This window comes from Neolamprologus multifasciatus, chromosome 20 (assembly GCF_963576455.1).
Source record: "Neolamprologus multifasciatus chromosome 20, fNeoMul1.2, whole genome shotgun sequence".
NCBI lineage: Eukaryota > Metazoa > Chordata > Actinopteri > Cichliformes > Cichlidae > Neolamprologus > Neolamprologus multifasciatus.
The window spans coordinates 29,945,247-29,972,028 of NC_140458.1; the positions used below are offsets into that span (position 1 = coordinate 29,945,247).

The 26,782-nt window shown below is 41.0% G+C and overlaps 1 protein-coding gene across 3 annotated transcripts in view; it reads right to left on the bottom strand.

The window, feature by feature from the left end:
- The window catches only part of kazna (kazrin, periplakin interacting protein a), a 202,189-nt gene that overhangs the window by 114,068 nt on the left and 61,339 nt on the right, over nt 1–26,782 (bottom strand). For 2 of the 3 annotated variants that reach the window (XM_085147135.1, XM_085147136.1), the window contains exon 4: nt 19,390–19,579. The exons of the other annotated variant lie outside the window; for it this stretch is intronic. In XM_085147135.1, coding sequence (XP_085003261.1) covers nt 19,390–19,579 — 190 coding nt within the window. The remainder of the gene's footprint in view (nt 1–19,389; nt 19,580–26,782) is intronic. 3 annotated transcript variants of the gene reach the window in all.

The following is a 26,782-nucleotide window of genomic DNA, read 5'->3' on the forward strand; positions in this document are numbered from 1 at the left end:
CACTGTCTTATACAATAATACTGGGTAGGCTTAATGTTGGTTTACTTATTTTTCTTTAGTTCCCTAGTTTAGTCGTAGAGGAAATTCGCTGCTTGCAACTAAGCCACAAAGACCTCCATTTTGTGATATTTCCAAGACACAGCTTCACACACATTCCAGTGCCAAATGTGACCTACAGTTTACAGTAATCTCACAGTGCAAGAAAGACAGACTTGACAACGAAATGTGACAAAACCACCCGCCTATGCTTTGTGTGTGTGGGAAGGTGCCTCAATATGTAATTAGGCAACTAGTAATGACTTGTGACTCTGAAGCAGCAACTGCACAAGAGAGCCAAGGACTCAGAGCTCAAAGGCACAAATAATGTCATAGCAGCTTTGTTCCCTCGTCTAGAATTAAGAACATTAATAATTAAATCAAACAATAAATGGCGGTGGTCCCTGGGGGAGGTGAGAAGGGGTGAAGTGGCAGAGAACAGGCATCACAAAGAGGGCACGGCGCTAAAAAACAACAACAACAAAGTCCTAAATAATATAACCAAACACGAATTTTAAATCTGCATCCCCTTAAGGAACACAAGCAATTTTGCATTAAATATGGTGAGTTATGGCTATATGGAGCTGTTCATCTGTGGCCTGGAAATAAAAAGAGGTTATGTAAGTTCACCCTGGGACAAAGCAAGAAATAAAACACTAAAATGACAAGTTAGAGGCTTAAAGCTTAAGTAAAACAAAGTGAGATGGGTGGGAAGTGATATGAGGGTGGTCCGGCGAGCTTAATGAAAAGGACCTGGACGAAAAAGCCGGCAAAACAACAAGCACCCACAACATCCTCAAAGACTGCTGAGTCTTTGTGGTTGCAGATGGTCAAACAGACCCCTGGGATTGTTGACCTTGGTATTGTTTACTCTAGCCAGGCTCTTCAAAGACACTGGGCGAAGGCAGTGCCAGCAACTTTACCTCAGTCTCCATGGAGACGGTGTACTTTTGACTGGGAACTTTCCAGGCTCATTACCAAATGAGGTAGAGGGTTCTACCTCACTGCTTCGCTCTGTTTGCTTCCTTTTCCACTTATGGAGTCACAGAAATGCACAAGCGAGTGAAAGACAAACAGAGACAGAAGAAGAACAGAGATGGGAGCTAAAAGATGGGAAACAAAGCACTGCCCAAGTGAAACTGCAATTTACAGAAGGATGGGAGGGAGGAGGAACAGCAAATGAAGAGGAGAAGTGAGAAATGAAAATGTAGAGGGATGAAGGTAGGAAGACAGAAAGGTTAACGGACAAGGAGAACGAAGAAGAGGAATGACTAAAGGCGACGTTTCTTAAATGTCATCCATCCGCGCAGCTTCAGAACAGCCGGTGCAGTGCTAATGGTCTGTAAGGAGAGAAAGGGACAGCAGAGGGATCGAGTGGGACACTGGACTCGCTGAACTCGAGGTCACATTTTTTAAAAAGTTGTAATTATCTTATTTGGATATTGTATGCGCCCTTCTCACATCAGTTTAAACCATTTTTTAATACATAATTGCAACATAAGAGAGCATGCTTTGGGAAGTCATCTGCTGATGACCTCACTCACAGCGCTTATTTCTTTGCAAACTGTAGGCTGCAATATTTAAAAATGTGAAACACTGAATAAAGATCTAGAATGAAAGGCTTTATAATGGAAAAAAGAAAGAAAGAGAGAGATGACAGAAAGGCACTTGGCCACTGCCACAGACCTTTTAAAACGAAGCAAGTTAGACTAATGGAGCAGAAAATATAAGAGTCATGAGCCTCTTATCTAGCTACTAATCAGAATAGCAAAACTGAAGGGAGATAACAGGGAGGAAAGAGATGAAGTGAAAGAAAACAGAGAGCAGAGGAAAGCTTGAGGGTTCCTATAATCTTCATCCTTTCCAATCACAACCCCTTCTTAGTCTTATCAGCATTCCTAAATGCGCCCCATTATTAGCTAGCTAGCTAGCTAGCTAGCTCGTTCACCGTTGCCGTCTTTCTGCTGGGTGCCTCTCTATCTGAAATCCAGTCAGACAGCTCCATTTAGCATGTCCCGGGCCAACTGACTTACAGGGGCCAACATTCCTTCCCTCCTCGTGCCCACCAGTACTGTCTACTCCAGTTTAGTTTTGATCTATTTCTAGCCCTTCACTGCCTCTCCCTCTCATCACTTCTTCTCATTTCAGCCTCAGTCAGTGGGCACTGCGGAATCCTAATGAGCAGAGAAAACTCACAATACATCTCTCAGTGCCCTAAGCAGCATGTACCCTGACACAATCAGGGAGGATCCACAAAGGTGCAACCATCACGCACACCTATAGAAGGCACAAATGGGCTCCTCTACATGATTGAGAGCTCTGCATTTTGTGAAGCTGATAACATCTGGGTGCTGCGCAGACTTGTGCTGAGGCATGTGCATGAGCTTTGATAGCGTAATCGTGTGGCTATGATAGCTGTACTGCTAGACTGGAGGCAAACACTTAATCCTCAAGCAATGCTCTGATCTGTGGCAGCAAAGCAAAGCCCCCTACAGCCTCGCAGACTTTAGGGAGCCAGCAACAAGATGCCACTAATGTTAAGAGACTGTTATTTATAGGGAGCTTTTCTGGTCCTATTGATCATTCAAAGCGCCCTTACACGACTGAGTGCCACATTTTACTCATTCCCACAGAGAATCGTATAATGCTTTAATAATCACGTATACCAATTGAAGCCTCTGAGGCAATCTGGGGTTCAGTATCTTTCAACATGGACCAACATGTCACACAGACTGTAGTCCAGATACTTATGGCTTGAATTATATATTTGCATTAATATGTCTGTATTTCAGAATATAAATCGTTAAACAGTGGAATGAAAAAAAAAATCAGAAGCAGCATCAAACTGAAGCTGTAACAAATACTTCACACAACATGACACAAGAGGAAGAGCATGAATAACAATGGTTAACGACCACAAGGTTTTATCTCGTCACGGTTTCAAGAGAGGAAAATGGAAATGTTTCCACTGCATAATCACAAGTCAGTTTTCTCTTTGATAATGATGGACCCTTTGTTATTAAAAGTGCATATTTATCTTTCAGTATCTCTGAACTGGTCAGTGAAGGCCAGGCTGGAAACACCTGAATAGGTAAGTGCAAGCAAAACTAAGCAAGACCAAATCAACACTGGGACATATTTTCTTTCATAAGACAGACACTAAGAATTGATATGCAGTCTTAAAAGACATGTCCTTGCAAGACAGCTGGATTCATGCAAGATTCACAGAATTATGATGTAGAGATAAAACATTTTTTCCAGTCTTCAACTTTTACAAAAAAAAGTGACTACCTGTGAGCGGCTTATCTTCAAAAAGAAATAGCAAGACTACATGCTAACAATACTTGACTAACTACACTGACTGCTTGGAAGCTTGTAAGATTGTTCTATGGGTCATTGATCTGACTGCTTAAAGTCAGACGGAAATGGGCTGTTATCGATGGCTCATCCAATCACCTGCAAGTGTTTTGTGAAAGCACCGGCCCTTTTCCAAACAGTTTATGAGGACAACTGAGCAGATGGCTCTGTGTAATACACCATATGGCACATCAGCAAATAAGTGAAGTGCAACAAAACAAATCTACAGCAACATGTGTCCAACACCTTGACATGACTTTAATCAGGCCTGTGCGATAAGAGAAAAACGTGCAATGCACGATAACATTGTTCAATATTACAATGACAATAGGACAATAGTATTTGGGGATATTGGTTGTTTAATTTTTGTCTGTGAATAAACTAAAAATGTGAAATTGTGGTTCATAAAGGCTACACCACACTGACCGTAAAATACACTAACAAGCAAGAATTCTAAGAGGGCTACAATCAATGAAGCACTGATACACTTAGCCTTGGACTGTGTAGTGCATAAGCCTGGAAGCACAGCTCTGACACCCCCAAGCAGCAGAGCAATATCTAAGCACTAAGCCTGCTGTACGTCAATGTTGTGGACGGAGACAGTCATTGCACAGCCTGGCACATCACCATTGACAAAGATCAATCTTCTACAAGGTGAGACTTTATTCCTCCTCACAAGCCATTTTATCCACCAATAAAAGCTGTTTATTTATCCTCTCAAGTAAGCTATGCAAAGAGAAAACACTGATCACATTACAAGCTGCAGAATTATCAGACTTTAAAAGGTTACGAGTTCTTGGCAATCCATCAGAGAATCCAAATAAACTTTGCATGAAGGGTCCGATTATGGACTCTGGAACGAAAGCCAGGATCCTGTTTGGTGATTTGAAGGATTTAAAATTTAATATAAGCAGCTTATTGCTTTGGATACAAATGCATGTAAGCATTAATCTCTAGGATATCCTTACAATAACAAGATGTACTGACAGATATCCAAACACAGCTACAAGCACATATCTTTAATATGACACTGTAGAGTAGAGTCAAGTTTTTATTATGACATTGGGTTTTTATAGTACAGTAATTATAAGTACACTGGCAGTTAGCATCTCTTAGAGCCAAGGACTTCTTTACAGCAATTCACAACTAACTCACAAGCTAAAATAAACACATCATTTTCAGGGTATAAATTCAAGTATCTCCATACACTAAAAGCTGCACATTTGTGCTGCACTGACCTCCATGAGTTGATAGTTTCTGTTGCAATATGTGATACCGTCAGTGCATGACACAACATTTAACTATAGGCAAAAATAGTCTGACGCCAGTGCTTATTGATAAGTAAGTTATTATGTCTGGTTGTAGTTATTTTTAAAACATAAATAGGCAGAAATTAAGGCTACGTTCACACTGCAGGTCTTAATGCTCAATTCTGATTTTTTGATCAAATCCGATTTTTTTTGTCTGCTTGTTCACACTACAAATAAAATGTGACAGCAAACGCGCTCTAGTGTGAACCCTCAAAGTGGCCCGCATGCGCAAAAAAAGACGTCACACACAACGCGCTCTGTTTAGATCCAGATCAAACAGTATTGTTTGACTTGTTTCGGACTTTACGTTTACCAATTTTGCTTTAAGTTATTTTGTTATTTACATGTGGCCTAATAATGATCCTTATTGCTGTTTTAGGGAGGATCGATGCTTCAAAGGATAGTTGCAGATTTCTGTCAGAGTCTGCAGATAATACAGTACAAAAATGTTTACGTTTCTCCAACGCTGTCTTCCCAACAGTTTCACTGACATCTACACTGGATGGCCAGGAAGGGTTCGCGATGTCTTCTCGGGCGCTTCTCCGGCGCTGATAATTGGCGTCTGTCTTGTGTAAGTGGCGTAAAAGACGGATTTAATGCGACATTACCATTCAAACAGCAGTCGCTTTCTAAAACATCAGATATGTATCGGATTCAGTACTGCATACAAAAGTGACCCAGGTCGGATTTGAAAATATCGGATTTGTGCCGTTCACACTGTCATACCATGATCGTATATGGGTAGCATAGGGTCAAAAAAGTCGGATCTGATGCGCTTTCCCCTGCAGTGTGAACGTAGCCTAAGTGTCTCAGTCTCTTTTAAACTACAAAAAAAACCTGACTGGCAGAAAAATGTGTTCCAGTTTTGATTCAAAGCTTATTAGCGCCTGCCAATATAGAAGGAATACCAATATACCGACTGATATATCAGCCAATATTAGCTATTTGTTGATACAATGTAACTGGCTTTTGTGATAGCCGATAAATGAAGACATGGAGAAGACAATGAAGAAATTTTGTAATGACTGCTTTTTTAATACTTCAGTCATCCCAAAGCATGCAAACAAATCTTTTATACTGACTTATATTTACTGTTATTAACATTTATGGACACGGGGGGAGAAACAAACCAAACAAATACAGAAATATTTTGGACCAAACCTTTACAGACTTTTTTGTATGAATATTAATGTTTAACATCAGCAAAAAAGTAAGAAAGAAAAATGTAATGTGGCAAAGACTGAATTAAGATAAGATAACTCTTTACTGTCATTGCAGACAATAAATTAACACAGTGATAGCACCACAGCCCAGTAGGTGACTGTGGAATTGTCTTTTTTTTCTATAACAACTGCATTATCTATGAATCTGTTCAACAGCAGCATCAACTTCCTTTCAAGGTAATAGCCTTGTAGATTCTGACAGTGAAAAGCTGTAGCATTGTACTTTATGGTCTGAACCAGAGATCAATTCCATCTACACAGCCAGGCACATCAGCTAACGCCCACAGAATATCCCAACAGACAGATCACTCACTGCACAGAGTAGAACCCACAAATGCTGCACGTGTGTCTGTGCGCGTGCATGTGTTCATCCATGCAGGCATTCATACAAGCACCAATGAACCTTGAAGAAGGGCTTCCAGCCACCAGATCCATATTAGCCTTATCATAAGCAAGACCCACAGGCTTAAATACACTCAAGTCCCAAAATAAGTTTTAGAAAATATTTTATTGGGATAGGAAGTACCAGTTTTTCCAGCCCATCTGAATCACATGCTTCTAGGCTTTGCAACTCTTTCTATTAAAGCTAGCATGTTTTTTTCTGACAGTGCATTGGAAAACTGTCTGTCAAACTCCCGACAGCTGAGCTTCTGCTCACCTGACTCATAGGCAAGCATTTTTTCAGATGTAAAAATGCTGAAACTTTTTCAGTGATACTCAAAACCTATGCAGTGTTTTACCCCACTTATAATATGGAACAAAATCATATGTCAATCTCTGATATCCACCCCTAGACCTTTTCTTTTCCAAATCTCCCTCAAAATAAGTGGTGCTTGGTCAACCCTGTACCACTTCTAAAATGATAGAGTTTGTTCTAGACTACACAACAAGGGTTTTAATTACCCAGATGCACTGGAGAGCTTTACTTATAATCTGCATCTCTGACAAGCAAATAAGTGGATAAATAAGTAAGAACGTCATTCCCTGAGGCTGACTGAGTCAAAGATTCCTCTTGATATTCCCTAAGATGACAAATCCTTGTTTACAGCATACGTGTTTCAAAAAAAGTGGCTGATAGGAAGAATCTGCAACCTACCAGCTGTCAAACCAACAGCTTCTCTTCTGAGAGGATTAAGACTCAAAAGGTGGGGAGTGACTGACACAGGGGGGAAGCAAAAATCTTGCTCTCCCTCTCAACTTCCTTTTGAACTCTGGGTGAACTCTCCTTGTTTGGATGAGAGCTACGAGACAAAGCCTCTTCACTCGAGAGAGATGAAGTATCATGACTACCTCTAGACTGACACAGCAGCTGGCAGTACCTGTCTATTTGTCATGTCTCAGGTAAAATCCAGCTACTAAGATACAACCAGAACATGCAGGAAATTTTTAAGAGTTTTTATTTTTTTGTTGTCCTAACAGACGTTTCTAGTGCTTGATGCTCAGCTAAGTAGTTTTTAGACGTTTTTGTGAGTTTTTGGAAGTCTGTCTGGCTCAAGAGTAAAAAGGTGGTCCACCACCAGCAACACTAGTAGCACCAAGTGGAGCTTCTCCACAAGAGCACGGGTCAGAGTCTACAATGCCAACTGGAAGAAAGTACTGGCAGTTTATCCACTCGCACTTTGTACTACAAATTTTGTAGCTTTAATAAATCATTTCAAGAATAGATATTTACAACAGGGCACACAAAACTCTTTTTTTAATGAAGCAGAACAAAAATAAATTAGACAAGCCACACATATAGGAAACAGGAACAGAAATAAACCCACTATAAAAAAAAAACACCAATTACATCATAACTTGTTTTAAGAAGCAAATAAAAGTGATGGACACTGCTTGGATACAGTAGTTATTTTTATGTCCAGATTAAGCGTAGCTTGCTTAGATTATTTTTAGTGCAAGAGGCAACATTTACTACAGCAGTTAGCTTTTCCCATATTTCAGTGAATGGTTTAAGAGTGACTTAAGAGTTGCTTAAGTCACGTGTCAACAACTGATCATGTTCATCCATTTTTCTTGGACACTGAGATGACTGATGTAACGTTTGACTTTTGTAGAGTTTTTGTATTTGTGATGTCTGTGTTTGTAGCTGCATAGTTTTTTGTTGTTGCTTTTTGCTAACTATAATGATGATGAGACAACACGTTTCAGGTCATTTTATAGAGAAACGAAAAAATAAATGTAACAAGTAGTCAAACAAAATACTTTCTCCTGGGAGTAATTAAGTAACCTACTGCATTACTTTTAAGAAAGGGGCTCTGTGTATTATGTGTAATAGATAAATTGTTACTACATAACAAAAGCTGCACCGCAGTGAGCGACAGGATAGTGGAACCAGTAAAACACTGTTCCTCTAACATGGCTTGTTAGAGCCTTAGCTTTTTTTTTCTTTTATATTTTCTGTCCAGCCAATTATTAAATTTGAATGAGCTAATCTGCATTCACAGAAAATCTTGAAAAGGATTTGCAAGATGACAAAAAGGGGTTACATCTCAGAATGAACATTTTGAGCTATTTTCATCTTTTTAGAGTTTAAACCAACTGTGAGAAATCTCTAATTGCCTTAGTTTAATGTAAATGAGCAACTTCAGCTATCAACTTAAGGCATGACATACTGGCGCAGAATACTCAATGCACACCTGCACTTTCTTTGACAGTTTGCCACCTATTTTGTGCTTGAAAAGGTATGAAAATGAACTTTAATTTACGGTTGAATATAACTGATTGAAATTTGTTATAAAAAAAGAGAGTCATTATTGTAACTTATGCACATACTTTAACCAATGTACATGAACTACTAGACAAATGAACGTAGAACAACTATAACAACTATTACAATTGAACATGCAGTATTTGTAGAATTTAAAGACAAGCCTGAAGACGAAGATGCACCAGAAGAACTGAAATTCGAGTGACTTTTCAAATAAATAATAGAGGCAAAATAAATTTTAAAAATCTGGTTAAAAGATGTGAAAAACTAATGAGGTAGAGGATGAAAAGTACACCTAGACAGGCAGTGTGTACCTGTGAAAACAGAACCGTAGGCGGTAATTTTAGCCTTGCTATGAAAGTGAAGGTCCTCACATATGCACACAGATGTCAACTTTTGCACTGCGTATGCATGTATCTGTCCGTTTACGTACATTAGTGTAAATAATGTTTCCTCCCCTTCAGCATGATGCCAGGCCTGTGATGACACACACATCTGCTAATCAACACCCTCCTCCCTCCCTCCCTCTGCTCTCTACATCTACTGTGCCAGTCCACTGGAGGCTTTATCCAATTTGTCAGGGTTGGCATACGCATGGATCAAGATGCCTCCCCCTCCCTCTTTCTCCCCCTCTCTCTCTACCAAGTCATGCTGCTTCGAGACAGTCTCGCCTGTGCCAGCGGGCATTACGATACCTGATGGTGGCTCCCACCTGCCACCACTGTGACATCTAGCCTTGCCCAGTCTGCCTCTTCAACCCAACAGGCACCAGCTGGCTGGACAGTCTGCGTGCTGATAGATGGACAATTGGAAGCTGGATGATCACTCAGATTCACAAAAGCCAGGCCTGATTAACTGACTAGAACAAACGTAAACACAGCATTTTATCTGTTTATGCTGGCTGTTGTTATGTAGAAGCAAAACAACAACAACAAAAAAAACCCGGGTAAGATAACAGGATTTTTTTTTTTTTTTGCCTCTTTTGGTTTCATCCACACACACACAAAAGAAAACTGTAAAAAACTGGGGAACCCTTTTACGATTTCCAAGTAGAAAATGTTAAAAAAAAATATTTAGGGAGATATGAGACAGGACAACAATACAGGAAATGAACTCCCTTGTTAGACTCGATTTTGTAATTTCATGCCAAAAAGCTGCAACTCTGACAGCTTGCAATTTATGAAGGTTTGCATAGCATATAAGACTGATACTGTGTCTGCACCCACCGACTGCTGGCTGTCACTAGCAACACTCATAATGCATCTAATGTGATCACAGACAAAGAAAGAAAAAACATATTTCCCTAAAATTACTATTAGACAGCTAAAAGGTTAGGTGGTATGTCTTAATAATAAGCTGCTCTAGACTCAAAACCACCAGCAAGATTTAAGGGCTCCATTCCAAACAGTGTGCTAAGTACAGTGGGAGGTGGATGGGAGTATTTAATACTCAAATAACTACCTTAGTGTCAACTGTGAAAGAATACCTCTGCACTCCCACCGATCCTTGTCTGTAAACATTAAACGTCAACGGCTTCGGCCAAGAACATAACATCCTGTGCGCTTTTCCAAGAGTGATATAGCAATTTCAAAGCAATGCCTCACAAACACTTTGAAACAGCTCCCTCGACTAGTCCTTCTGTGCTGCTGGAAACCGTTTGACACATGAGCAGAGGCTTTACAGAATCACTGATCCGAGATCCTACTCTATTTGTCAGCCCTTAATCGGTTGCAGTGGGATACGTGCAAGGAAAAATCTGACCCCAGACCAGTACATATGTCTGAAAATGCTCCGAGGCGAGGCGATGCCCCTGCAGTGCATTTGCAGTCATTCTATTCGGTCATACCTGCAACCAAATTTAGCCTTATCAGCTTCAGATGCACACACTTATGTATCCCCTTGCACGGATGAAAAATTAACACCCTGAAGAAGATGAACGCTGTTTTACATAACAATGTTATTATTAAACACCCAGCTCTTGCTAAATTATTACTTATGTATCATAAGGTGGTACAATATATTAACACTTTATGCTTGCCAAAGTTTGTTTGGATGTGCCGTGGGAATAATAAATGATATTAATCTCAACAAATCAATTAACGTCTTGTTTGGAAACTTAATACTATCTCAACACTTGAAGACTGCCGAGGAATAAGGGTTGACATCAAGTTGCAGATCGTCTCCACATACTGTTCAAGCATTTTGTTATGATTACATGCATTGTAGGTCCAAATTAGCTGAAGCTCAAATCATGTACCACTACCACTTCAAAGAAATGTGAGATGAACAGTGAAGATGTCATTGCTGCCGCTGCAACCCATCGCCTCGCCGCACCTCATTGTGAGTAATTGCTGACAAAACGCTAGGCAGCCCCTCAGCAGACCAGACCCCTCCCCTTTCCCCAGTTCCCGTCATATCGCATCATTTGAATACCACTGGGGGGGCTCTTTCCTCATCTCCTATCTGAGCCTATTAGTAGCCATTCTCTGGGGCTACAGAGCAAACGTATCTGCTTCCACTGTGCAGACTTTATACATCAGCATCCCATCCAATGTAATTTCACTGTAGCCTATATTCAGCTGCTCTAATTTCCCATTTTATTTCCTTTATGATTACTGGATCAGTGAAAAGGACGCCGTTTCCAAAGATTCTCACCCACATTATCAGGAGGAACAAGTTTGTTCTGAAATATCTGAGCTGGCTCCCATGACGCACATTAAAAAGAAAGGCCACAGTTGCAGTATAAAAACAATGATGTCCACCACCCACGATCGCCCACTAATGAAGCTTTTTATCACATTAATGAGAGTTTTAATCATGGTTCACACTAGTCTACTTACGTGGTGCACCATTTATTACGCTGGCCTGTCTACCTCATAGAGCTAAAAGAATATTCCAAATCCTCTCGTAAATGTGGGGAAAGTACCAAATTCTTTGTACTTTTGCTCTTTCTCACCCTCTACCTCCACAGTTCTGCAAGATAGAGCTCAGAATTTGCACATCGTGGCATCTGAATATGTGCAATGTCACCGATTTCCGAGGACACTTGCTCGAGCCATCTGCCGCTGTGTGCGAGAGTACTGTTAGCATTACTTTCCAGCAAAGGCAAGCTGGAGGACAAAGGGCAACAGAAATTTACATTCCAGAGAGCTGCTCCAACTCATTAATGCATACTACAACGTGACCAACCTAAAACATCAAATATATATTGCAGACCTGACCTACCAAAATGAAACGAAGGGCAGTGGACTGTCTGTTCAAGCGAAGAGTAAATAGTAGCGGAGGATAGTTTAATTTCGAGATGTAGGTTTAATTAGTATGTTTTTTAGTGTCAGAATGAATCACTGCTAGTGTCTCGAGGTGTGTTGGTAGCTCATAACTATCTGGAAAACACTTCTTCTGTCACAATGATTTGTGACAAGGTCAAAGAGACCTGTGTGTGAGTCTGTGCATCTATATGTGGAAGTGCTGACGATACACAGCCACTCGACAGCAAGCTCAAACTTGACGTACTGACAGCATATCACACCCAAACACATCATTACAGCATCCTGGCTAATATTATATAGATCTCCCTTACGCTGCCAGATCGTATGGGTCCTGTGATTTCTGGGGCGGGGTCTATGCAGATCAGGCTTGTCTCAGCTTCAGTCAGTTTGGGATCTGGGATGTTGTGCTCTTTGGGTTGATGCCTTACTCTATCCAATGTGTTGGGGCAAACTATCCTGCTGGGGAAGGTTGCTGACGTTAGGGAATGCCATATGGCTTGTGCTCGGTCTGTAAAAATGTTCAGGGCACGGTACATTATAACGTAGCCTACAAGTATACTGGGACCAAAGGTTTGCCCAGGACAAACATTAGTGTGTGTTCAAAATGTGATTTTTTTTTAGACCATGCCAAGTCCTTAAACCCACCCCCCTTTCTGGCCCAGTCCCAGGTGTTGGGCCTAACAACTTCTCTGCTAAAACGACGGCTTGATGACTACACTCGTATGTTAATGAATGACCTCTAAACATATGGCTACAGACAATCATCACCTATCTTTAACATCCTATTTACGAAAGTACCTTCAAACACATTCATGTTTCAGTATCATCATAGAATAACCCTGGGTCATTTGATTTGAAATAAATATATTCATTTGGTGGCGATTCCTTATAAACGTGGGATTCATTATGAAAGTTACCGCATTCGATGCCACAAGAGGAGCTAAATGCCAAAGGCAACTGTGGCGGATCCAATTTTTGTGGCACTTTTGAGAGATGCTCTGATGAGTAACCATCTGTTGGGTAACTTTGTCAAATAAATGACTATAAAACGTGCCATAAACATGAAACCTGAGGAGGGCTATCATTTTTCCTCACACAAGTCATTAAGTTTCTCATCGCCGTAGACAGAGAGGGATTCAAAAGCCATCTCCATCGACAAAAGAAAGAAAAAACACTAATGAGATTTGGTGCCATTTTCACAGTCTGAGGCAACTGCAGTATTTTATGAGTGTATTAAACTGGAGGGTTAAATTGCGCCAGAAACAACCTGAAATGGCGTTAACATTACCTTCAGTTAACGAGTAATTAAAGCTGATAGCAAGGTTAATGCGTGTTTTTTTTTTAGTTTATTCTTTGTGTGCTTGTACATATATTATTTTTTGTGAAATGTCTTACAAAATAAAATGAAGCACACTAACTTTGTGTTATTCTGAGGTTACATGAGTTTACAGTTGTGCGTTGTGTTGGACACACAGTGCACAACTGTAAACATCTAGGGTAGTGTTACTCGGATAGAGCAAGGATAGCAGACATCAATTTAAATTTAAGGTGATGATGCTGAGTGGATTAATTCACTGAATTCTACATTTGACACTACCCTAATAACAGCTATTGCTTTCCTATAGCTTATTTCGTTTCTTTGTTTTTCAGTCACCGATTTGGGACCTTACACCAAATGCTCATTTGAGTGACAGCAGCTTCACACCAATAGCTCTTCGTCAAATCAATAAAAGTTAGTGTGAAAGGGTACGAAGGTAATGGCATGTTGCAAAATGTCAACTTTTCCCAGACACTGCCTGCGAAGACAAAAGACAGCAGGAAATCAAATTCATGGAAAAACCTGTAATCTATGTGAGGGCATTCTACACTTGAATGACTCTGCAGAGATTTTGACAGCATCTCAACTTAACAACAAAATAAGAGAACAGTGGAAAGGTTCGCAGCACTGGGGCTTGAGACGGGAATGGCAGTGACCAAACATTCAATGCAACCTTCAGCTTTGCTTACAATTCTTAATTTTTGATATATCCCTCAATTTTACTAGAAAGTTAAAAAGAAAATCACTAGAATCATTACACCCAGTTCTGAGTTTACTAATTTAAAATAAGTACACTGAGCACTTGGGACGTATGTTCAAGTAACTAGTTGTGAAACAGAAGACATCTTCTGCCTGTTCTGTATATATATTAGAGATGGACCGATCCGATATTACGTATCGGTATCGGTCCGATACTGACCTAAATTACTGGATCGGATATCGGAGAGAAATAAAAAATGTAATCCGATCCATTAAATATCAAAAAAGCACCTCACAAAACCTGGCGACATGGCGAGCCGGAGCAGTGTGGTCACGTGATAGAGCGGCTGTGTGTATTTGTAGCCTGCTAGCAAACATTTCATCTCCGAGGAAGTTATCTCAGAGAGAAGTAAAGCAAGTGTGTAAGTTCATCTATGAATGTTTGTAAAGCATTCCCACGTTAAGCTTAACAACCGATATATAGAGCAACTGCCTTTCTCTCTCTCTCTCTTCCTGCTGCTACTTCAATCGTGAAACTGCTTAATGATCAGCTGATCGGCTTTTCTGTCGCGAGTCCGTCTCTCTTCTTAGTTTTTGGCCCACTTCTCACCAGAAAGAGGAAACCAGCGGCTGAACAACAGCAGCACTATTAAGCTTGATAAGCTGTTGTTAGAATTTATTTAATATTACTTTCTAGACCAGGATCTTTTTCTATGCAGCTGGCTGGTAACTGTGCATCTAGCAAAGTTTAGCCAGGGGGGCCGATAGGGCATTAACAGGCAAAAGGGGGCACAAAGATATACTTTTCTTTCTTATTCTCATTTAAAATATCTAGCTTTTAATTATTTAATAATTATCTGAATCTTACACCCAAAGTTTTAATCTGATGTAAAATGTATAGAAGTCCATTACTGTATATAGTAACTGTTAAGTCTAATATACCCTAGTACTTTTTAGTAGTAGTACTTTTTCCTTTGGGAAGGTACCATCTGTGCAGTCTGCAATTCTGTTGAAGAAAGATGTTGAATCTATTTAATTATTCTTGAAAAATAATTTATTTCTGTGAATTTTTTTCACCCTGCATCAAATTAAAGTTGATTACATTGATTAAGCATCATGAGGAAGAGGGTGGTTCCCTATTTTCTTTTGCTGGGAGTTTGCAACCCTATTAGTTAGGTTGCTTAATATTTCTGCTAAGTACTCTTTAAAATACCAGAATAGGGAGGATGGGGTAGGTTTAACTTTATTAGATTGATCAGTGTTGCTGATCTATGAAATATTTTGGGTGCAGTGTGTTTTTTTTGTTTGTTTTTTTACATACAGGTATAACAGAATAGCTTTAGTGTTGTTGTTGTTTTTTAACTTGAGTATGAACAGCAAGATATTAAAAAAACAGTTTTACTGATTAAAAAACACACTATATCGGATTCATATCGGTATCGGCAGATATCCAAATTTATGATATCGGTATCGGTATCGGACATAAAAAAGTGGTATCGTGCCATCTCTAATATATATATATATGCAAACCAGGAAACATGAGGGCATCACTTGTGTTAGCTTAAGAACAAGTACTCGCTGTACACCAGACGAATACAAATGTCCAAGCTACTCTTCTTGGTGGTAATGAAGCATTTACTGTGGAAGCAGTGTCTCTCCAATACTGACAACTGATTGGTAATGCTGCACGCAGAATGACGGGAGCCCCACTGAGCAGAAAGAGATCTGCACTCACGTGTAAAAATTGCAATCACAGACCAAAGTAATTTTGCTGAAATGTCACGTTACCTTAGTAAGCCTGAAAGATGATACTAGGGAAGTGTTATGAACAGAGGGGGTATACATTTTTGTTTCACAGCAAGTAAAACATAGGACTCTCTGTTACTCTCAGTGAGATTTGGAAGATGCCAACTGGTCCTTCCACATTGCTGGTACAGGAAAGCTCAACCGCACACAATGTTGTACTGATGAATGCAGGCGGCGTCGCAAGAACACATCAGCTTGAGAGTGCAGATATCCCCCAGCTTGCTTTAAGGTGTAATTATTGTAAGGTTAAACACAAGTTAAACCAATACCTGTGCAGTTGCTGTTAAATAGCACCGACACCTATTTCATTCCAATTCGAGTACTAGCTAATAGCTTTAACAGAATGAGTAGTCTTGTTACACCAAGGTCACTCTTCTCTTCCATCTCCAAAGGAGTAACCGCTTTTTAAGCAAATATCTTCTTGATATTATTAATCCTGTTTAATGTCAGTGGCCAAGGAGGCTTTTTCATGAACAGATTTAAAGAACACGAGAGTTCTCAGTAGCTTTTTAACATGCAGAGTTTGTCTGTGCGTTCATGATGTACAAAGACAACAAATGCTCCATGCTAAATGATATAATAGGCTCTACTCATTCTTGATATCCTGGATAAGCCTTCCTGAATGATAAACGGTTTTTTTGTGTTTTCAATTATCGAGTGGATAAAATCTGCGATTAACTGAAATGATTGCGACATCATGTAAAGGTTTTTGATGAGTTTCAGAGAGAAAGGCATGACTTTTGTGTGTTGGCAAAAAAGCTCACGAATAATTGGCTCTCTCTCTCTCAACTACCCCGATTGTATGAGTCATTAAGTACAACATGACTGACCTTTGAATGATTCATAACTAAACATCCAACCAGCGATGGTTGGAGTACAATTAGTGACGATAAATATCCAATGTTTGATCCACAATGCGCTTTTATTAGTGTCAGCAACTGTCAGTAAACTCTGGGGATCTTGGTGATATCCCACCATGTATGAAAGACTTTGCTAGTGAAAGTAAATAAGAATAAGAACCAGTTTAATGTGCCAGCACTTTGAGTAATTACTTTACCTGTGCTAATTGTGCCACATATAATCAAAGTAACCCCAACGGATCCAGTGTGCGGTTATATGTGTAGCACGGAGACTAGAGTAAGAAGATGGAATGATTTTTACCACATGTATGCACCTTGATAAAAGTGTATGTGGAAAATAAAAAGTCTCTTGACCACTATGAAAAAAAGTAAAATAAAAGACATCTCAGAAATACATCTATCCAAAGGTCAACGTACAGAAATAGGGCAATATGAGCACAATATGAATGGGCTTTTCACTCACCCAAACTTGCCATAGTGACATTTTCTCCCATATACAAAGAGAAAATGACAATGATGCCAACTCATGCCACACACAGGCAGAAGCTTTGGGGTCAGTTTCATGGATGCTTAACATCCTTCGGAGTTAAATGCGGTGCTGTCGGGGACCACGAGGAGGATAAGTGTGAGCTCAGAGGACAGATAACATGTTAGGGAAGATCATTTGAGGAAGACAGTGAGGTCAAATCTTGTGGTCTTTTTCTGTGTTTTCTAAACAGTTGTGAGCTTGTAATTCTCCGAGGAAAACTACAAGAAGATGATCAAGTACATCCAATTCCTCATAACTTTGCACTTGCCGGGAAGAATGAAACATGCAAATTTAAGCCCCCCAGGCAGCAGGAATGCAATTAAGGTAAGCTAGCCTGCTAGCAAGGTTAGTGCTGCTGGATCTGAAGTGCCAGATAGCACCCCCAACACAGCTTCCCTCAGGACTCTTACTCTGCCGGCTGTGCAATGAACCGGCGACCCTTACCACACACCTCCCTTCCCAACACAGCCACTGGTGATAAATTACCTAATCCTCCTATCCCTAGCTGTTTCTATTATACACCCTGAGCCTGTAAAGAACAGCTACGAGGAGAAAAAGCAGGTTGAGAGAACAGACAGCAAGAGGTGGGTGTGAAAAAAAAAAGAATAGACTTATTGACAGCAACACAATGACAGTGGGAAGATGCACTGGGCAAACAAAAGCAGGAACTGGCAACCATAATCTTCAGTATCAAAAGGACATGTGTGCATGTCATTTTTGATGTTGAAAATCGGGGGCACTCAGAACCACTTAGCACTGCATTTGCAGATAATTGTGTCTGACAAAATACATCTTCTAAAAGGTCCACAGATAGGGCTCAGCGTCTCGTGGTGTATCATTTCAGAAGCACTGGGAATGTCGTAAGAATGAGCAAACCAATAGTGTTTTTTCTGTTTTTCTTTAGGACGTTTAAAGAATATTCACACAGATGAATGTTCATGAACGTGATTCATGCACATCACTCAGTCATCATTTCAGCTGAGCTGAGAAGCAGCAACCAAAGGACAATGACATCAGTGCTCAAACCCTCCCAGAGGAGTGCTTGTTGTCTCTCACGCCTGTACACACACACTGCTATGGAAACCAGCAGGAATGTGAGCATGCATCGGGGTTAAAGGGATAACACAAGGCACATACACACTGACAAAGAAACAGAAAGGCTACAGTGTCAGTCCACTGAAAACAAAGCTGACACGTGACCAAACAGTCCCTGACCAGCTGTATACGACAGCCTGTGTTCAAATTTTCCCCTATTAAAAAGCACCACAGAGGTCAACTGAGGACCAAATGACTCACTGTCTTTGCTAAAGGAAAGTTCACCAACAGTGTTTTAATGTAAGAGTGCAGTACAGCAGGTCTATTACTGAGCTTGATTTCACAAGTGTCTGCGAGAGATGTGGTTTCATAGTAGAGTGCTGCCAAAGCCCGGATGGCACGCATCCTATCAGACCGCTCACTGTACCAGCTGACTGCTACGGAAAGAGCAAGAGTGTGAGAATGTGCGTGTGCCAGAAGTTAAAGGGACACGGCAGCCCATGGGCACACATTTAGCCACGCGTGCTTATACAGTCAGCCATGCTTATGCATGTGCACAGAAACAAAAACTCCCATCTGTTTCCTATCTATATGTCAAACTGAGTAGATAAAACTTGGAAAAGGGCAAATAAAGCAGCTGCAACACACACACACACACACACAAACAGAAGGCAGCTTTCTCTACACACTGGGCAGCCATTCAGACAGCTCTCAGTAACAGTAACCAACGGCAACCCTAAAACCAGCCCCCTTTCCCTTCCTCCTCAAGAGACGCAGATCCATTGCCCGGTTAGGGGAGAGCCGACTGAACTAGCACACAGAGTGCCTGAGAGTAAAAAGAGGCTGTAACTTTACCCACTCTGTCCTTACTGAAGTGCAGCACTACCCCCGCCCCCCTCTCCTCTTAAAGGTTAAGGGGGTTAATTATTCAACATGAGAGGGGATTTTAAGGGAGAACTGAAAGTGGACACAAGTCAACATAAACCCCTCTTTTGTTCAATTCATCCGCTCTCTCGCTGACTCTGAAATGCACTTATTCCCATGAGCAGAGGTACGAGCGGAGGCTTTTTTCACTCTTGGATGTCCTCCATGATAAGCCGCACACTCAAGACGCACACTGCAAGACTACACTCACACACAGCTGAATGAGAGCGCACTCATCCTTCTCCACATGTTCACAGCTTCTCGGCAAAAAGAACAAGAAGACACCGTCACTTCACTCTCAGCGTGGCTCTCTTACCATTGTGGTTGTGCTGCAGGGTCTCAAGCACGCTGGCAGAGGAGTCCGTCGCTCCCAGCTCGGCCAGTCTGCGGCTGGTGGCGCTCAGCTCTGACCGCAGGTTGGTCACCTCCTGGCTGGCTGACTGAATGGCCCCATCGATGCGCTGGGCAAGCTGCTTGTTGTCATCCATCATTTTCAGGATTTTTGCCTGAGGAATAGAGGGGAATCCAGACAAGGTGTCATGCTGACAAGTTGACCATTTCCTGGGAAGGAAGGTGTCCCCAAATAAATTCCTCCTTTTTTTTTCCCCTGTCCTGATTGCTCCTTTTCCCTTTTTGTTTTATGAGAAAGCCAAGTTAAATCCTCAGAGCAGTTAGTCCTTTCCCTTAAAGAGAGGCATCCGGCTCAGGGGAAATGTGTGTTTGCTGGAAGGAGTGTACGTTTCAGAAGCTGTGTGTGTGTGGTGAGAGTGTGTCAGTGTGCAAGCATGCCTGCGTGTGTGTCTCTGAGAGTTCGGTAACAGCATGAGTGTGTCTGTGTGTGCATTAGAGCGCCAGCACTGCCCCTGTGAAATGTGCTCCCCGCAGCTGACTGTTGAAAGGACACAGAGCATTGAGAGATGACAAGCGCCTTTTTAAATGGACTGTACCATTCGCAGAGAAAGGCGAGGGGGTGGGGGAGCACGCTAGGACACATAAGCACATGGAAAATCAGAGTTTCTCAACACAGCTGTTTTCAGGAGATATTGTCTGAGGTTCTGGGAATTGCTGAACAAACTCGCAACAAATTTCTGTAATCCGGTGAAAAAGGACTAAATCGAAACACTGCAGCTTTTTCTCTTTCTAACTTTCTGCATGCAAATCCTGCACAGGACTTGTGGACAAAGGGAAGGAAATCATTAGTTTGACAAAGGAGCAGTTGTGTGGAGAAAACAATAATAGTTGTGCAAACAGGGCTTTTTTTTTCACATTATCACAGCAAGGTATTCGTCCGGCAGACAAAGGCGTTTTCTGAAGCCCTGCTGTAACGTTTCAGGCTGAAGTTAAAGAGGAACGTATTCATCCCTTCAAATCTGCTCTAACACTGTTTAATTGAAACATAACACATTTTGAGATCCATTGAGTCGTCGCGGATATTATTATGATAGGAGTGTTCAGAGTAACTCAGTTAAGATTTGACATATTATTCTGTATAGCATTAAGCGGAGGGGGGGGGGGGGGGGGGGGGGGGGGGGGGGGGGGCTATGAATGCAATCATAGGCTCCTTCCTGCCTATCCTTTAGGCTAAGAATGAGCTTTAGCCTAAGGCTGACTGCCACATGTGGAAATGTCCTACATGCTGTGTGACTAACTATGTAATACATAATTTTTTGTATCTGTATCCAAAATCTATGCTCTGCCTTCATAATTGTAATTTTTCTTGCTTCCTTCTTTCCTTTGCAGTGCCACAGAGGGGTATCTGCAGTGTGGCTGTGAAAACTGCTGCTTATATATTAGAAGTATTGCAAGACAACAACATTACTTTCAAAATGTAAAGTATACCCCAGAAACTGAACAGGAGACAGACTGATTGCGGAAGCTTTCTATATAGAAAAGCCTCACGATGAATCCGGTGCAGCCCATTTGTAAGTGAGCAGAGCTGACAGGGAATAAACATGTTTCTCAATAGTCATCGGATACAGGGCTTAAAGGATTACACTGCCTTTCTTTTTATTGTCACTGCACATGTAAGCATAGTTTGGACCCATTTCACATCATGCATTAGCTTGGCATTCTTGTACATGAATATTAGGGCTGCCACAAACGATTATTTTGATAGTCGACTAGTCACCGATTAGTCGACTAATCAGATCATGCATCCATTGGACATAAACCGTATTGCACCAGAATGCATCTGCTCTTATATAATTATCATTAGCTTACAGCTTTAAGTGTTTAAGGTATGTGCTAACTAAAAATAAAGACAAGATGATAGTTTATTACATTTTAATGAAATTTGCAGATTGTTTCGGTGAAGTTTAATAAACTCCTTGCTATCTAAAATATAACGGGACACCGGAGTATATTCTCGAGCATCTCACACTTCTGATAATCAGTTGTCTGCTTGACGTTTATTCAGCTGTGTAAAAACTATAACTTTAATCTCAGCCAAACCGATTTACTCAGAAACAAATAAAAATACAAAAAAAAAAGCCAAACAATAAAATTTTTAAGCTGTCTAAGTGACTTATATATGTTTAACCTGAGTAGCGAAAGACAGCGGTGGGTTTGAAAACGATTTGCCTGGAGTCCGGTGTTCTCACGGGCTCTAGTGAGCCTTGCCCCCGGCTAGACTACGAGCTAGTGGGTAACAGACGTCTCTGAAAACGTTAGAGTGCTTTTGAAAATATGTTGGTGTCTTGATAAACTGAGCAGATATTTGAGGTTTACATAGTTACATTCTCGCCTGAAAATATGTTAAACGTTATTTTGTGACCCAGAAAGAATAATAAGAGTAATATTAAAACTGACTAACCGCTGCCATTGTTGGAAACTGCACTATGAATTCTGGGACAGAGCTACTTCTTCTTCGGGGTTTAACGGCAGCTGGCATCCTTGTAGATGCAGTGCTGCCATCTTCTGTTTCAGTCCGTTATTACACTCTTAAATTCTACTACTTATTCCTGCGTCTTTTGTGATCTTACAAAGATTCAAACGACGCGTCGACTATTAAATCAGTCGTTGACGATTTTGATAGTCGACGTAATCGTGACTAGTCGACTAATCGCAGCAGCCCTAATGAATATGCAGTATTAAGTGAGCAGCTTATCTGAACCAGTATCAATAAACTAACAGTGAACACATGAAATCATCACTCTGAAGTCAACTGAGTCAACTGTTTTGTGACTGCATCTTTCACAACTGTGACTTCAGTATAGTGAGCAATATCATATTTTGATTCCCAACCATAAATGTGGGAATATCTGACTTTCTACACAATCTTTTTACTCATTAATGATAACTTCATTAGGGCTGCACCACACGCACGTCTTTCCAAAGATATCAGCCAGTTTTTTGACTCTTCCTAATGCTGACACACCTCCAACTGTTTTGACAGCAAGCACTTATAATTAACCTCTCTGTATAGTCATCTTTTCCCTTTAAGACTGAGAAAACCTTCCTCAGTTGCCAACCTAGCACCCCAACTCCATCCTGCTATTTTTCAGATATAATCTGACATTGGTCTGCCAAAGCATGCCCACTCACTCAGCAGTACAGCTGTGTTGTTATTGTTTCCCAAGGTTGTATGAACTAAGACCCCAACCTATCCTGCATGTGGTAAACACAGATCAGCCACGGCACTGCACAAGCCTGGGTACCGTGCAACTGCTGTGTACCGTAGCCTCAGGCGCTCTGCGAGTGTGTGGGCCAAATATTGAGTTGCACACGATTTGCTCAAGAAAAAAAACAAAACAAAACTTAACTGACCGCTTAGACTATGCAGGCAAGGAGATGGAGAAGAAAACACACACGCACACACACATCGTCCACCCGTTCATCCATCTGCAAGACACGAGTCACCCCTCCCTCTTAGTAAGTGAACATCATGCTGTTATTTATAGACGACCCTGCCGCCGCATATGATACATTAGTCACAGAGGAGGGCAGGCATAGACTCAAACACACGCTCATTCTAACACACATACACAGGGCAGCTAATAATCCCAAAGTCATCTGATGTTCATTAATGAAATTCAGCTCTTGTCAGGAGTGCTAAAAGTCAACTGGGCCCTTTTGGGTAATCAAGATGCCGCGCTATCAAAGTCTTTTGCATCTTTCTTGTACAGTCCTTTACCGTTACACTAGAGTATGTCTATAAAATATGCTTATACTATATGCAGGTATGCACATTAGGAATGGTCATGATTTTCAATTTTTCAAATAAACATTAAATTGAATATAGTTTTAAAAATTTTACTACAATTTGTATGTGTTACATTATGTATTTCTTACTACCAGCGCTCGCTAGTAAGTTCTGTGCTGTTACCACCAGAAGATGGCAGTAATCCAACTATAGGCTATGTAAGAAAAACGTGTTGCTAGACTAGTAAAACGTGGCTGACGCAGTGAGATTCCACGCTAATGTACTAAGAAGACAGACCCCTTGGGTTTAAGGGCTTTAGAAATGCAATGTAATGTAAATGTCATGTTTTATCTGGCAAAGTCTGTTATTATGTTTTTACAATGTCTTATTCATGGAGCCATATAAATATGAAAATCCAAGTTACATGTGACTTTGGATTCTGCCATGCATTAATAAAACGGTATTTCCATTTTCCCTCAAAAAATAGCCTACAGCAATAAGGGGTCTTGGAAAGAATTGGAAAGTAGTTTTCTAACTGAACTGTGGGAAGAGTGTGGATGAGCTGATTACAGTGGGGGTTTTTTCTTATAGAAGCCAGTCTTGCCTCCGCCTTGCCAGTTATTTCAGGCTGTCAAAATAAGCTCCTCTATAAACAGGTGGGATAATTTTTATTTCCATGGCCTTTGGGACATAAAAACACTAAGTATAAAATCACCAGTTGCTTCAAAATAAGGTTGAATGGTTTTGGGGGTTCTTTACGCTTCCCTGCAGGCTATGTACAAGGTTTTGTGACAATGCAGTCAAGTTTATCAGAGCCAGAATGATACAGGATTTTTAACACCGATGCTAATATTTGGTCATTTAAAATGCGATATTTCGTTGTCTGTTGGGTTTATCGCTACGTTTTTTTTTCTTTCAGATGCATGAAAAATACTCAGATTACCTTAACATTGTTATTTGCGTTTATTTACGCTTTGCCTGACTCTGCTTGGATTAGCTGATTGTTGTTTGTGGCTTTTTGCTAATAGGGAAAGTTGCAGAGTGCTCTCTGGTGGACAAAGTGTGCAACGTCAACACTTGAAACATGGCTGGAAGGTGTTTCTCCTGTCTTTTCTTTTATCGGCAGTTAAAAATGCTATCAATAATCTTTCAAATAGCTAACATCAGCCAATAAATCATGTGTGTTTTCTATTCCGCCAGAGCACCAGAAAAATTTGCATTAGCCAGGAAAGCAGTGTGTCGACTTACACATGTCTGCACTTTGACAAGTAGATACTGAACACATGCTAACACACAGTTGAAACTGTCATGTATCTTGACGTGCATCACTGCAAACAACAGTATCGGTTTTCCTGTTTAGCTATTGATTAGCTACTTGGTGGTGCAGGCAGAAACCACCATTTTTTGGTATCTGGGAATTCTTCCATTGATTTCTAGTCAGGATTTGTTGAGCGTGACATCTCTTGTCATTACCTGAATAAATCTACCATTTTCCTGCTTGTTATGTTTGTTTTCTTTGTTTATTTTTTGCGTAACCAATTAAAACACATACAGTGGGGCAAAAAAGTATTTAGTCAGCCACCGATTGTGCAAGTTCCCCCACTTAAAATGATGACAGAGGTCAGTAATTTGCACCAGAGGTACACTTCAACTGTGAGAGACAGAATGTGAAAAAAAAATCCATGAATTCACATGGTAGGATTTGTAAAGAATTTATTCGTAAATCAGGGTGGAAAATAAGTATTTGGTCAATAACAAAAATACAACTCAATACTTTGTAACATAACCTTTGTTGGCAATAACAGAGGTCAAACGTTTACTATAGATCTTACCAGGTTTGCACACACAGTAGCTGGTATTTTGGCCCATTCCTCCATGCAGATCTTCTCAAGAGCAGTGATGTTTTGGGGCTGTCGCCGAGCAACACGGACTTTCAACTCCCGCCACAGATTTTCTATGGGGTTGAGGTCTGGAGACTGGCTAGGCCACTCCAGGACTTTCAAATGCTTCGTACGGAGCCACTCCTTTGTTGCCCGGGCGGTGTGTTTTGGATCATTGTCATGTTGGAAGACCCAGCCTCGTTTCATCTTCAAAGTTCTCACTGATGGAAGGAGGTTTTGGCTCAAAATCTCACGATACTTGGCCCCATTCATTCTGTCCTTAACACGGATCAGTCGTCCTGTCCCCTTGGCAGAAAAACAGCCCCATAGCATGATGTTTCCACCCCCATGCTTCACAGTAGGTATGGTGTTCTTGGGATGCAACTCAGTATTCTTCTTCCTCCAAACACGACGAGTTGAGTTTATACCAAAAAGTTCTACTTTGGTTTCATCTGACCACATGACATTCTCCCAATCCTCTGCTGTATCATCCATGTGCTCTCTGGCAAACTTCAGACGGGCCTGGACATGCACTGGCTTCAGCATCGGAACACGTCTGGCACTGCGGGATTTGATTCCCTGCCGTTGTAATGTGTTACTGATGGTGACCTTTGTTACTTTGGTCCCAGCTCTCTGCAGGTCATTCACCAGGTCCCCCCGTGTGGTTCTGGGATCTTTGCTCACCGTTCTCATGATCATTTTGACCCCACGGGATGAGATCTTGCGTGGAGCCCCAGATCGAGGGAGATTATCAGTGGTCTTGTATGTCTTCCATTTTCTGATGATTGCTCCCACAGTTGATTTTTTCACACCAAGCTGCTTGCCTATTGTAGATTCACTCTTCCCAGTCTGGTGCAGGTCTACAATTCTTTTCCTGGTGTCCTTCGAAAGCTCTTTGGTCTTGGCCATGGCGGAGTTTGGAGTCTGACTGGTTGAGCTGTGGACAGGTGTCTTTTATACAGATGATGAGGTCAAACAGGTGCCATTCATACAGGTAACGAGTGGGGGACAGAAAAGCTTCTTACAGAAGACGTTACAGGTCTGTGAGAGCCAGGGATTTTCCTTGTTTGAGGTGACCAAATACTTATTTTCCACCCTGATTTACGAATAAATTCTTTACAAATCCTACCATGTGAATTCATGGATTTTTTTTTCACATTCTGTCTCTCACAGTTGAAGTGTACCTCTGGTGCAAATTACTGACCTCTGTCATCATTTTAAGTGGGGGAACTTGCACAATCGGTGGCTGACTAAATACTTTTTTGCCCCACTGTATCCTCATGTTCCAAACATGAACATATGAATTTGTGTGTCACATACACGGGCCATCGTTTCAGTTTCTTTCTTTGTGTCTTGAATGTGTCTGCTGGTCACTGCAGTGAATAGGGACCAAGTGTATCAGTAATTAGTGGGTGTGCTTTGAGTTAGGATTACCATATGAATGGTGACAGTAGGGAGTGGGATCAGTGCTATATAACCACTCATCACTGTGCTGCAGCACCCTGTAGACATTTTACAGGCAAGTCACTGGAATCAAAACTCATAAAAAAAAGTTTCAGCACAGAAATCTGTATGCAGTACTTTTTTAAGCCTGCGTGATTAAATTTTTTTACTTACATGGGCAAGATTTTGTTGTTGGGCAATAACAGCCAAAACTTACAAGCTTTCTCTAGCATGGTATTTGTTGC